The following is a 12,784-nucleotide window of genomic DNA, read 5'->3' as shown; positions in this document are numbered from 1 at the left end:
GGAGTTGGGGGTGGCTACCTGACTTCCTTTTAATAGATTTCTGATTTAACTTTTTTTTTTCTATTTATTTTTTGGCCACACATGCAGCATATGGGATCTTAGTTACCCAGCCAGGGATAGAACCCATCCCCCTCTGCACTGGAAGCAAGCATGGAGCCTTAACCACTGAACCACCAGGGAAGTCCCTTCTTTTCTGTTAAGTCAGCCAAAGTCGCTGACCCTGACTAAAACAGAAGGTGGGTGCTACAAGCCACAGACACAGTGGTGGAGCAGAGAGCAGCTGGGACCCACTTTCCAGGTTGGGAGGTGGTGGCCCAGGCATTGCTATTGCAAACCATTTGGTTTACACCAAGGTTTGGAAGCTTTCTGTAAAGGGCCAGCTAGTCAGGGTTTCACACTTAGGTCCATATGGTCTCTTCTGCAGTTGCTCAAGTCTGCCTTTGAGAGCAGCCTGGAACAGTATGCAAATGAGTGGGCATGGCTATGTGCCAATAATACTGTGTTTAGAAAAGCAGGTGGTTGCCTGGATTTGGCCCATGAACGATGGTTTAACCCTGGTTTAAACTGCCACCTATTTCACACCAACCATGTACCCGTGGATGTTGTGAGCATCAGAAACACTTGTAGAAACACATCAGGGAGCTCCTGCAAGAAAAAGTCAATCTTGGGCCAAAGATGGTTCATTTAATGACAAAAATGGAAGAAAATACGGCTTTACTGAGATTCTTTCTGCCTGAGACCGGCAATCTAAATTGGTGGAGAATCCAGTGATTGGGAGATTTACAGGGATAAGCAAGACAGTTTCGGAAGCAGAGGCTGGTAAACTTTATTTGTCAAGGGCCAGGTAATAAATATTTTAGGGGTTACAGGTCACATATGCTCTCTTTTTTGCATTTTTAAATAACTCTTTTTTAAAAATTATTTATTTAATTTTGACTGCTTTGGGTCTTCGTTGCTGCGCGTGGGCTTTCTCTAGATTCAGTGAGCAGGGGCTCCTCTAGCTTCAGTGAGCAGGGGCTCCTCTAGATTCAGTGAGCAGGGGCTCCTCTAGCTTCAGTGAGCAGGGGCTCCTCTAGCTGTGATGAGCCGGGGCTCCTCTAGCTGCGGCTTCTCATTGCAGCGGCTTCTCTTGCTGTGGAGCATGGGTTCCAGAGCACCCAGGCTTCGGTTAGTTGTGGCACACAGGCTTAGCTGGCCCGCAGCATGTGAAATCTTCCCGGACCACAGATCGAACCCATGTTCCCTGCATTGCCAGGTGTATTCTTAACCACTGGGACCACAAGGGAAGCCCCAAATACTCTTAAAGAATGAAAAAGCATTCTGCATTTGAGGACCACAAAAAGGCAGGGCTTTGGCCATCAAGCCAGTAGTTTGCTAATCCCTGGTCTAGACTAAGGGTCTGTGGTGTGAACGCAAAAAGCTGGGCAGAAGATATATGGGGTGACAGGAAAAGATATGTCAGATCCTGCAGCATTCTTCATCAGGAAAGGATCAGCCTGGAGACACGGCTTGCACTGAAGGCTTGAAGAGACTGAAGCATAAGACTGAGAGTTAGGAATTCTCAGGTCCAAACATGAAGTCCATCTCATTCATTAAGACCATAAAGCAAAACCACCCTACAGTGCTGCTACTGGATCCCTGACTGTCCAAATATGTGTGACAATAAATTTTTGTTGTTTAAAAAATCCACATGAGAGCTCTGGCTGGCTTAGCCTTGGGTCGTCAGAGGAACTGAGAGCCTTCAACCCCCAGGTACTACTGAGACCCTTTGTATCCACAAGAAGGAGGAAAGGGCCTCCTCCCCATGCCCACCTTAGATATGGCCTTGGGGGACTGCGGACTAGAGAGATCATCACGCTGAGTGGAACCAAACTGACAAACTCCTGGTCTTACTCCCACCATAGAAGGGAGTTCTTGGAACGGTAACCGGCAGGGAAACCATGCATGGCCCACTGGGCACTGATGCTTATCCAGCTCATCCATTTTCCAAACCAGCTCATTTATTGTAGACCTCCTGTTCCTTTCTCCCTGTTCCACATCGGGTGCCTTTGGGAGCTGTAATGACTCTAAGTCACAGGTTGCTGGGCCATAGGAGCCACACTGGGCCCGATGGATATCAACACATCACCAAGTGACCCTGGAGTGGTTGTGACTTCAGGATGTGTGCCTCCTGGCAAGGGGTATGATTCATTACATGAATGTATAACTTTTGACTACTTTTGGCATTCTTTAGGGAAAAATGAAAGCTCTGGTTTAATGTTTCTTTCTTTTTTTGGGTGGGGGGAGAGTGTGTGTTTTTATGATAGTCTTGTTTTCATCATCACCCAACCCTTTAAAGTCTTTTACATACAAACTGAAGAACAGGACTGGCTGTATAACTTGCAGAGACCATCGCAAAAGGAAAATGTGGGGCTGTTTGTCCAAATATCATTAAGAATTTTAAGATGGTGCTAACTGATCATTATGCAAGCGTGGGGCCCTTCGAAGTGTGGGTGGGCTTCTGTGTCACTGTCAGTCATTCATCCAGAAAGCTGGCCCAAGAAAGCAGCAAACGGACTGAGAAACCCTCCTATGACCAACTTGCAGCCCCTCCCAGCTCTCTGTACAAGCCACACGTTAGGACCTTGCCACTCAACGTGGCAGCCTCTTTCTCTAGATATTGGCAGCATTGGGAACACTGGAGTCTACTGCTCTGGGCAATTTGGTTTTAGACTTTATTTTTCAATGTACAGTTTCAGATTATACAAAACATAGAAAATGGACTACTTTAAAGGCACATTAAGTAGAAAGTCTCTAACTACTCTTAAAATCACATTTGTCCCCAAATCAAGATTCAAACTTAACCTCTACACCTTTTCCCAGCATCTCCCCATCACCACTGCACCCCCCCCCAATATACAAAACTGTCCAACTTGCTGTATTGTAAGTAATCTTTCAACTATTAGCGAGTTTAGTAATTCCCATCCAGGCAGAGTTTAAATGAGGCTATAGCATCTGTTCAAGCTACCGCATTTAGTGACTTACATACAGGCTTGGGGGGTTAGGTTTCTTCATCACCAGTGAATACAGGGCATCCTAGGGCTTCATCCTCTTGATCAGGGATGCGCAGAGGCACACAACCCATTGCAGAGAATGTGGGGCCGGGTGGGGGGAAATGTCTCCAATTTTCCTGTTTTCAGATGTGAGTATATACATTCACGCAGAGCAACAAATCAAGCATCCTCCAAACTTACGTGAACAGAGACCCAAAGTAATTTTAATGCGAGTAACAAAAATGAGTTAGTCTGTCTTCATTCATAGCCCCTCAATGAACGAATTACAGTACTTTATAAAAATGTCCTAAAATACGCAAACTACAGTTCCCTCCAATGCAGTTGTCAGCAGTAATACATTTGGTCCTAACATTTGCCTCTTGGATGTCTTAGCTCATCGTCTCTGCTGTTGTCCTTGAGTAACTGATCATGAGCACCAAGTGAGGGCTGAACCTACCGGTGGGGAAGAAGGCTGGGTACTGTCTTGCTCATGCCGTCACCGCTTTTCCACCTCCCCAGGGCACATCGCATCGTGGGGGGAAAGGAAGCTCTGTTGCTTCACAAAACCTTGGCATCACACATGGATGTGGGCATTGAATGCTATCCAGGAATAGTGGAAACTGGCCGGGAAAACCCATGGGTCATTTCAGATACCACTCCTGGAGCCTTTTGGAGAAGGAAATTCATTCATTGCTTGGGGATGAAGTCTGATTCTAAAGGGTTCTGCTTGTTTCCACTGTGGCCATCAGAGTTACAGACAAGCCGCCCGAGCAGAAAGCTTGGGGGCACTTACACCTACCTTCCTCCACAAGGTGTGTGTAGCATCCTGCCAAGCCCAAGGGTGTAACCTGCACTCCTACCCGAAACAGGACTAAGGAGAGTTTTCCACCGAGGCAGGAAGTGATCATTCGTCCTGCCCCTGGCCCCAAGCCCCCCTGCACTGTCGTGGTGGCCTCTCTGCAGGGAGGGGGGCCCTGTCTCAGGCAGGATGTCTGGACTGGTCTGTTTTCGGAGCCTTGCACAGTGCTTGGAACACAGCATTTAGTATTCTGCTGAAACTGGAGTGAACGGGTAAATGGAGAGAAAACCTGATCCTGCATGAAAGAGGTATCCACGGAGACCCTGGATGACTTAAACCGACATTTCCCCAGCTCCACAGGAAGTGGGCTGATGCTTCATTTAGCAGGAGGTATTTACACGGCACCAGGGCTGACATGCGCAGACGGCTCCCAGGCACATCTCCCAGCAGCAGGCTCACAACACGGGCGGGAAAAGTGAGGGGCAAAGGGTTTCTCCCATAGTCACATCTTGGGGTCCCCGTGCTGCCCGATCCTCTCAGAGCCCTAACGACTCGGAGTCCCCGGCCGCATTTACCGGGACCGTGGCAGGCAGCGTCCCATGAGAGGCACGTGCACCCACTGAAGTGTGAGAACCACAGCAATCCGGGGCCCTCCCGGGGCTTCAGAAGCGTTCTCCAGGTGCCAGGTGGACTGCACAGCTCCATCCGTGGCACCTGCCTCGACTGAGCAGAGCAGTATTCAGGCTGATCTAAATCCTCCGGGAGCTTTTGAACGCAGGCAGGCACAGTGCGTGTCCCCTCCCATCCCACGGACCTCTCTTCTGAATCCTTGGTTGTGTTCTCGGCAACCTTCACCGCTGTTTGTATTTCGTTTCCCTAATCGGTTTTTTAATCTGTCTCCTCCGTTAGACAATGAGCCCCACGAGGAGACAGGCTGTCTGGACACGGTTTCCCCTGTGCCTGGCACAAACACGCCATCACTTATGTGGGCAGATGAATGAATGGTGAACGGTCCTCTACGGCTCCAGAAGTGGGGCTTAGTAGAAGTCAGGCAGCCTTAGAAAGCAGGGCAGGAGGAGAAGGGAGAGGCCTTTGGAGTTAGGGTCGGGAGGAAGCTGTATCCTCCCCTCCCCACCCCTCGCCCCAGGGTGTTTGGCTATCAGGATGCAAGCCCTGGGACTGGACTTTGGGTGGTCCAGATGTGAGCAGCTGTGGAAGAGGCAGTGAAGAATGAGCCATTGATGGAGGCCAAGGTTTGGGCTTTCAGTGCAGTCTAGACCCACCTCCCCATCTCCACACGATGAGATCTTTAACATGTATGAGGCAGTTCTGCTCATCCGGCCCTGGGACCGCTGTGGTCCCCAATTTTAAGGTGCCTGAGCATCACCAAGGAGCTTGTTACAAATGCAGGTTCCCAGGCCCCATCCCCAAAGACTCTGATTCTGTAAGGTCTAGGGAGGGACCCAAAGAGCCTGCATTTTACAAGGAGCCTGGGGGATCACTTGTGAGCCTAAATCAGACCCCCAGATTAAAGCTCACCTTCCTGAAGGCAAGCAGGTGATACTGTCAGCAAACATGGGTGGCACTTTCTGAAGCCAGTCCATGACAGGAGGGTTGGGGCTCTGGTCCGGATGTAGACAGAACACTGGGGGACCTATATCCATTTCTCATGTGGAACTTGGCTAAACATCCAAGGAGGTTTTCTCCTGTACCCGGACCCCCTCTCCTCACCTTCCACCACTAAACACACAGAGATTCAGTACAGGAAGCTGAGGTGAGGGAGCGGGGCTCAGCGTAGCCCAAACCTAGGGGAAGATGCCCCTAAGACCTGGCTTTCTTGGCCTCTTGTCCATCCCATTACATCCCTGTGGTTAAGAAAGATCCTGCTGAACACTTTTGGATTTGAGCATTGCAAGATTTTTGGCTTTGTTGTGTTGAGGCTTTCGGATGGGCAGGAGTTCTGAATTCCAGCCTTCATAGTCTATTCTCTGATCTCAAAAACGTAAAATCTCTTCTTTTGGCTTTTAAAGGAAACAATGTGTTTGCTAGAAAAACCACACACACAAAAAAACTGATTATATACAAAACGGTTATCTGAATGTGGATTCTGAACCACGGTGAAAGCCACCCAGCTCCTGAGCTCTATTTGCGCTTCCTCAGTATCAGATACATGAGGCCACTGATGAAGGTGAACGCAAAGGCCACCCAGGCCAGGATGAAGGAGTAGCCGAAGCTTCCGCCCGAGGTCTGGGCATACAGTTCTTGGTTCCTCTCGTGAATGTCTTTGCGCCGGTCTGTGTAAATGGAAGCTGCAATCATGACACACAGGCCTGTTGGAAGAAAGCCAGGGCCCAAATAAATCAGACCATAGTGTGCACCGGGGACCCCAGGGGACTGTGGTCGGAGCTGAAGACAAATTTCAGGTTTTATTATTAGCAGGCATTTATTTTAGTCTCTTGGAAAGATTACAACTAGTATTTTGTGGCAGAATATTGCCCTGTAGCCACTCAGCTACCCATTCTTGCTGGCTGAATCCAGTGTCGTTTGGACAGCCAGCTACCCAGCCTGAAGGTCATAACTGCTCCAGGACATGGGTCAGCCAGGCAGGAAGCAGTTTGCTTTGTAGGACACATATGGTCTCTATCACAACTACTCATCCTGCCCTGGTTACTTGGTATAGTTTATGGTTCTATATGTCCCAGTTCTGGCCACAGAAAATTCTACAGTGGAAATTATTACTGTATTATCCTAAAAAGAAGGAGATGAGAGAGGAGAAAGTATTTTCTGAGGCTGCATTTTCCCTTGCTTACTGCTTTAGAAACGCTTGGCAGTAGTGGTGGTTTATTAGTTCAGGATGAATGTCAGGAGCTGCAGCAGCCCTTTTGGGGCCATGAGGAGGCCATCACTGACACTCTGAAGATGACAGCATGGAAGGATGGAAAGAGTGGAGGGTTCCTGATGCTGCTGCTGAGCTGCCAAAACAACTCTGGCACCTTCCACATTCAAACTATTTGTTATATTAAAAAAGTAAAGTTTTTGTGTCTGAAGTCATTGCTAATTGGATTTCTCTCTTAATAGCAGCTGAAAACATCCTTACTGAACCATCAGCATTCACAGGTATTAGTGGTACAATGAGGCTAAGTACCCAGATTTTCCTTGGTGGGAGAGCTATACCTCTCTCCTCTCTACGGAGGCAGCAACTTCTACTTATACCCTACAGATCCTAGCTCAGGCTTCACATTTTTAGGACACCTTTCCTGACGCTCTAACTGAATCCAAACTCTGAAGTGCAATAAACATCCCAGCTGCTGACCCCTCCTTTCCAATTCCTCACCTGCCACGCTCCTCCCACCAGAATACGCATGGCTGGCTGGAAAGGGAGTGTTTATTCTGGGAAGCCCGTCATTTCACTTACAAGCCATGAGCTGGATGATGGAGGTTAAAACAAATCTCTCGCCCTGCTTGAGGCGGAAGAGTTGGAGCACGAAGATCAGAAAGGCGATGCAGCAGAGGATGGTGGACAGAATCATGGTGGCCTGGACCGCCTGCACCGTGGAGAAGTCTGTGGGAGAAGGGGCAAGAGGACGCGACTAAGGACCGCAGACCACCTGGGCCCCTGAGGAGCATGGCGACAGCTCCAGAGCAGGGATGGAGCCAAGAGGTCACGAGGCTTCCACGGGCACAGAATGAGCACAAGTGCAGCCAATGAGTCATCCCGACACCCACTCTGTCCACCTGTGCAACTGACCAGGTGATCCCCAATGTCCTCATCTGGAAAATGGTACAAGAACCACCCACTCTGCAGGCTTCCTGGTCTGGGTATTGCCCCCGTATGCCTGGCTCAATGGCAGGTGTTTTGCTTTTTTTTAAGTACAAACCCTCAGATCCTGAAAGTCTGGATCAAGAGGTTGGAATGGGATGGGTTGGGTGGGGATTGGGGGTCCTGAATCTTATAAAGACCTCAAAAGGGATTCTTAGACATATGGGGCTCACGGGGCTGAGGAACCTTCTGAAAGTGCCTTGTCGATACAATACCCTTAAATATAAAGGGTATACTACTACTACTACTACTACTACTAAGTCACTTCAGTCGTGTCCGACTCTGTGTGACCCCATAGATGGAAAAAGGGTATACTCTTTATAAATACTCTTAAATATAAGAGTGTGAGCCTTATGATTGTTATTCAGGGAAAGGAAAGGTGAGGATCTTTTCAGATTAGCCTTAGTGAGCAGGGCATGAAAGTTTGGGGCTTGGCACCAGGAAGTTTTAGGGGACAAAGGAGCTGGTCTTGGGTGGAGGGCACTGCACGTAGGAAAGACACAGCTGAGGCTGTGAAGAGGTTAAGTGCATGCACTGGATTCACCGGTGTGGGTCTCAGTCTCCTCACCTGTAACATGGGGAGAGGAAGAGCTCCACTTCATCAGCAGGGGAAGGCGGAATGCTCGCAGCTATGTGAGGATTCCAGGCAGTGAGTGCATGCTCGTGCATGCTCAGTCGCTCAGTCGTGTCCGACTCTCTGCGACCCCACGGACTGTAGCCCGCCAGACTCCTCTGTCCATGGGATTCTCCAAGCAAGAATACTGGAGTAGGCTGCCATTTTTTTTTTCTCCAGGGGATCTTCCCGATCCAGGGATTGAGCCCACATCTCCTTCACTGGCAGCAGGGTTCTTCACCACTGAGCCACCAAGGATGCCAAGGGTTCCAGGCAGTGCTGGCAGGAAGGGCATCATGCATAAGGGCTGGCTGTTACCACCAGGATGCAGCTGGTGAGGGGCACAGTGCCCAAAGCGGCAAAGGAAAACTTAAGGACAGATCTTTTTTTTTTCTTTTTTCAGTTTTGCTGGAAACTGACTAAAGGGAAGCATGATTTTTAAGTACTTAATCCACTATTTGGGCTTCCCTTGTGGCTCAGTGGTAAAGAACCCGCCTGTCAGTGAAGGAGATGTGGGTTTGATTCCTGCATCGGGACGATCCCCTGGAGAGAAGAAAAAAAGTAACCCACTCCAGTATTCTTGCTTGGAGAATCCCACAGACAGAGGAGCCTGGTGGGCTACAGTCCTTGGGGTTGCAAAGAGTCGGACACAACTGAGCATGCACGCACATGTAGAAAAAAATGAACTGTGTTAAAGCAGGTGTCAGGATGCTTTTTCTATAAAGGCTAGACAGTAAATATTTCAGGCTTCGTGGCTGTACAGTCCCTTGTTCATTGTCTTGTTTTATTTGGCTTTTTTCTTGTTTTGGTTTTTTACAGTGTATTAAAAATATAAAAAACCACTCTTAGCTTATTGGACTGAGTCTGGCTGGTGGTTTGACAACCTGTTATTCTAAAGAAAAATAAGGGAATTCCCTGGTGGTCCAGTGGTTAGGACTCTGCACTTCCTCTCAGGTGGCCTGGGTTTGATCCCTGGTTGGGGAACTAAGATCTCACAAGCTATGCTGCGTGGTCAAAAAAAAAATGTTTTTAAGTAAAAAAATAAAAGGTAATAACTGCACAAGGGGAAGTGGTACACAAATGACAGAAGCTTGGAAACGCTGCTTCAGAGGACCACCAGTGTTGCCAGCTGACCATACACCCTGGCAACGATGAGGCTCCAACAGGGAAGAGTGGCTGTTTCCAGGGCCATGGCTTAGAACGGCAGAGAAACAGACCCAGAGGGGGGCAGTGCAGATGGCGTCAGGGGCTTAGCAGGCAGGCTTCTGAGCTGGTCACATCTAGACTGGAATCCCAACTCCATCACTCACTCCTGACTTTGTGACCTTGGGTTTCTGCCTTGTGCCTCAGTTTCCCCATTCTGAAACAGGGCCAGGAGACCACGAATGTGAAGGACTCAGCCCAGCGCCTCCCAGTAAGCCTTCAGTAAATGATGCCTCCTTGTTTGCCTTTATTATGAATATTGCCATGTTGCTGATGGAATGGTAAGACTTTACGCCCCAGTGAGCAAGGTCCCTTTCTCCCTAAGTAGGATTCTAAGAAAAAAACCACAAAAGCAGGATGCCTGTTCAGTCTGAATATCAGGCAAACAACAACAACTTATTTTAGTGTTAAGTGTGTTCCATGTAATATTTGGTACTAAATTATACTAAATTTTTCATTGTTTATCTGAGATGTCAAATTCAACTGGCTGCCCAGTGTTTTATCAGGCAAAGTGTCGCTTTTGTCAGTTCTGAAACAGAAAACCAAACCATTCACTCCACAGGGAAGAAGAGGGCTTGACATGTTTTTAGATGTGATTTTCTATATTTACAAAACCCTTTATTTTTCTGAGGCCTTCCTGGTGGCTCAGTTGGTAAAGAATCCTCTTGCAAGGCAGGAGACCCAGGTTTGATCCCTGGGCTGGGAAGATCCTCTGGAGAAGGGAATGGCAACCCACCCCAGTATCCTTGCCTGGAGAATCCCATGGACAGAGGAGCCTGGTGGGCTGCAGTCCACGGGGTTGCAAAGGGTCGGACACGACTGAGCGGCTTTCACTTCACTTCATCTTTCTACCGTAGCTCATGTATTGAGGCAGCGCGGCAGAGGCACTGCTTTCACCTGCACTGACAGCCGAGGTTATTGAGAGTCCAAGCAGCGCTCCGGTGACCTGCCCCAAGGAAGGCCACACAGCTCTTAAAGGAGCCAGCTCTTGGGTTTCTGCCCATCAGGCTGCTGAGATGCGGGGAAGTGACACAAATGTCTCTGAGCTATTTAGAGGAGTGGGGAGAAGATTCTCGATGAGGGCTGCAGCTGAGAAGGGGTGAGGGAGGGAAGCTCTGCTCGGTCAAGAGAGAAGAGAAGGGTGGGGCCCAGTGTCACTGGGGTTGGTGCCCTCCAGCCTCTGGCTCCCCCTGTTTCCTGTCCTGAGCTTATGCTGACCCTGCTCCCCCTGCCCTGGGCAGCAGCCAGGCCCCTCTGCACAGGCTGAGCCCAAAGGAGGGGTGAGGGGTCAGACCACAGGGAAGCCCTTCTCCCGAGGGGTCATTTTGCACTCAGTGCTCTCCCATCAGCTTCACACTCACCTTGAACAGAATCATTGAGTTCCGTACAGTTCGTATTGTTGACACACACTCTCCAGATGTCTGCAAAAAACTCCTCTCCTACCCACCAGGCCTGGAACACGACAGGGAAACACAGGGAAAGGGTGTTTGTTCATTATGAAAATAAAGGCCTCCAGGGTTTCCCTGGTGGCTCAGTGGTACAGAATCCACCTGAAATGCAGGAAACACGGGTCTGATCCCTGGGTCAGGAAGATCCCTTGGAGAAGGAAATGTCTACCCACTCCAGTATTCCTGCCTGGGAAGTCCCATGGACAGAGGGACCTGGCAGGCTACAGTCCGAGGGGTCGCAAAGAGTCAGACACGACTGAAGTGACTGAACATGCATGTACGTGGCCAAAAAATAAATGCTAAAAATTTTTTTAAACTAAATTAAATTTAAAAATTAAGAAAAAAAGAGGTTTGGGGTAGGAGTTTCTGTTTCTAACAGGCTCCCAGGTGATGCTCATGCTGCTGGGGTGCTGACAGGGAAGGTCCAGGCTCTCCCAGGACTTGGGTGAGGAGGCAAGGCTCAGCTGGTGATGATAAGAGCTGCTGCCGCTGCTGCTAAGTCACTTCAGTTGTGTCCGACTCTGTGTGACCCCATAGACGGAAGCCCATCAGGCCCCCCCGTCCCTGGGATTCTCCAGGCAAGAACACTGGAGTGGGTTGCCATTTCCTTCTCCAATGTGTGAAAGTGAAAAGGGAAAGTGAAGTCGCTCAGTCATGTCTGACTCGTAGCGACCCCATGGACTGCAGCCCACCAGGCTCCTCCGTCCATGGGATTTTCTAGGCAAGAGTACTGGAGTGGCTTGCCATTGCCTTCTCCAGATGATAAGAGCAGATGGTGGTAAATTCCCCTGGAACTGCAAGGGTGAAGCTGGAGGGGAGGACAGAAAGGATAATATCTTGGGGGGAAGCCTGTTATGAATGAAATGATCAAACAAGATTTTCCTGCCTTCCGTTTCTCTCTGTGCTTCTGTTTCTCTCTGTGTTCCTGCTGTTCTTTGTGCCCAGAGGACCTTTCTTCTGGGCTTCCCAGGTGGCACTAGTGGTAAAGAATCCACCTGCCAATGCAGGAGACATAAGGGATGTGGGTTCAATCCCTGGATTGGGAAGATCCCTTGGAGGAGGGCATGGCAACCCACTCCAGTATTCTTGCCTGGAGAATCCCCATGGACAGAGGAGCCTGGTGGGCTACAATCAATGGGGAGGCAGAGTCAGACATGACTGAAGCACCTTGGCACACACGCATGACCTTCCTTCTGCTTTCCATCCACCTGAAGACTGGAATCTCCTGACCCACCACCATCCATCCAGGCATGGTTGGTCACTGAGCTCTCACTACGGACCCCAGTGACACTGCCAAGTGCAATTCCTAACACATAACAAAGATCGAGTGGTAAAAACTCATCGACTCATCGACTGGTAAAAACGCCCACCTGTGTCTTCTCAGTAAGGCCCATGGTAACAGGAACACCCATAGGATGAGCTCGTGCTATGGCTGATGGCTTTTCTGCCCCTAATGTTAGTGTATCCCTTTTACTCTGTCTGGGACCTTTTCAGGATCCCAAGGGCTAGATGCACGAAACAGAAAAAGATTGTAAAAGCACGTTCAAAACCATTCAGTTCATACAGAGTGGGCCCTTAGGATAATGGTAGGTTCCCAAGGCTTTAACAATGTGGTCCCTGCCCTGGCCACTCATGACAGCTCTTCCAGAACCCCCAGGAACCGCAACCCAAACCCAATCATTCATCTTCCTTAGGGCATCTAGAACCAGGGGCCTCTGGAATGCTTCAAATTCCATCTCCGCCACTTCCTGTCCTGTAAATTCCAGCAGGCACCCTAACAGCCCTAAGGCCCAGGTCTGTCGTCATAAAATAGCACCAGGAGAGGAAGGATCTCGTAAACTTGAGGTGCCGATCACATGAGATGATCAA

At 49.3% G+C, this 12,784-nt stretch overlaps 1 protein-coding gene across 6 annotated transcripts in view; it reads right to left on the bottom strand.

Annotated features, from left to right (window-relative positions):
• Positions 1-801: 801 nt before the first annotated feature.
• EMP2 (epithelial membrane protein 2) overlaps positions 802-12,784 on the bottom strand; it is a 46,582-nt gene continuing 34,599 nt past the window's right edge. For all 6 annotated transcript variants that reach the window (XM_055409483.2, XM_055409479.2, XM_055409480.2 and 3 more), the window contains 3 exons: positions 10,829-10,919; positions 7,247-7,393; positions 802-6,161 (listed from right to left, as the gene is read on the bottom strand). In XM_055409483.2, the coding sequence (XP_055265458.1) occupies positions 5,974-6,161; positions 7,247-7,393; positions 10,829-10,919 (426 nt within the window). In that variant the 3' untranslated portion in view covers positions 802-5,973. The remainder of the gene's footprint in view (positions 6,162-7,246; positions 7,394-10,828; positions 10,920-12,784) is intronic.

Source organism: Moschus berezovskii, chromosome 27 (assembly GCF_049115385.1).
Source record: "Moschus berezovskii isolate FMDL1 chromosome 27, NW_MosBer_1.0, whole genome shotgun sequence".
NCBI classification, from domain to species: domain Eukaryota; kingdom Metazoa; phylum Chordata; class Mammalia; order Artiodactyla; family Moschidae; genus Moschus; species Moschus berezovskii.
This window is presented reverse-complemented; position numbering and strand designations above follow the sequence as displayed.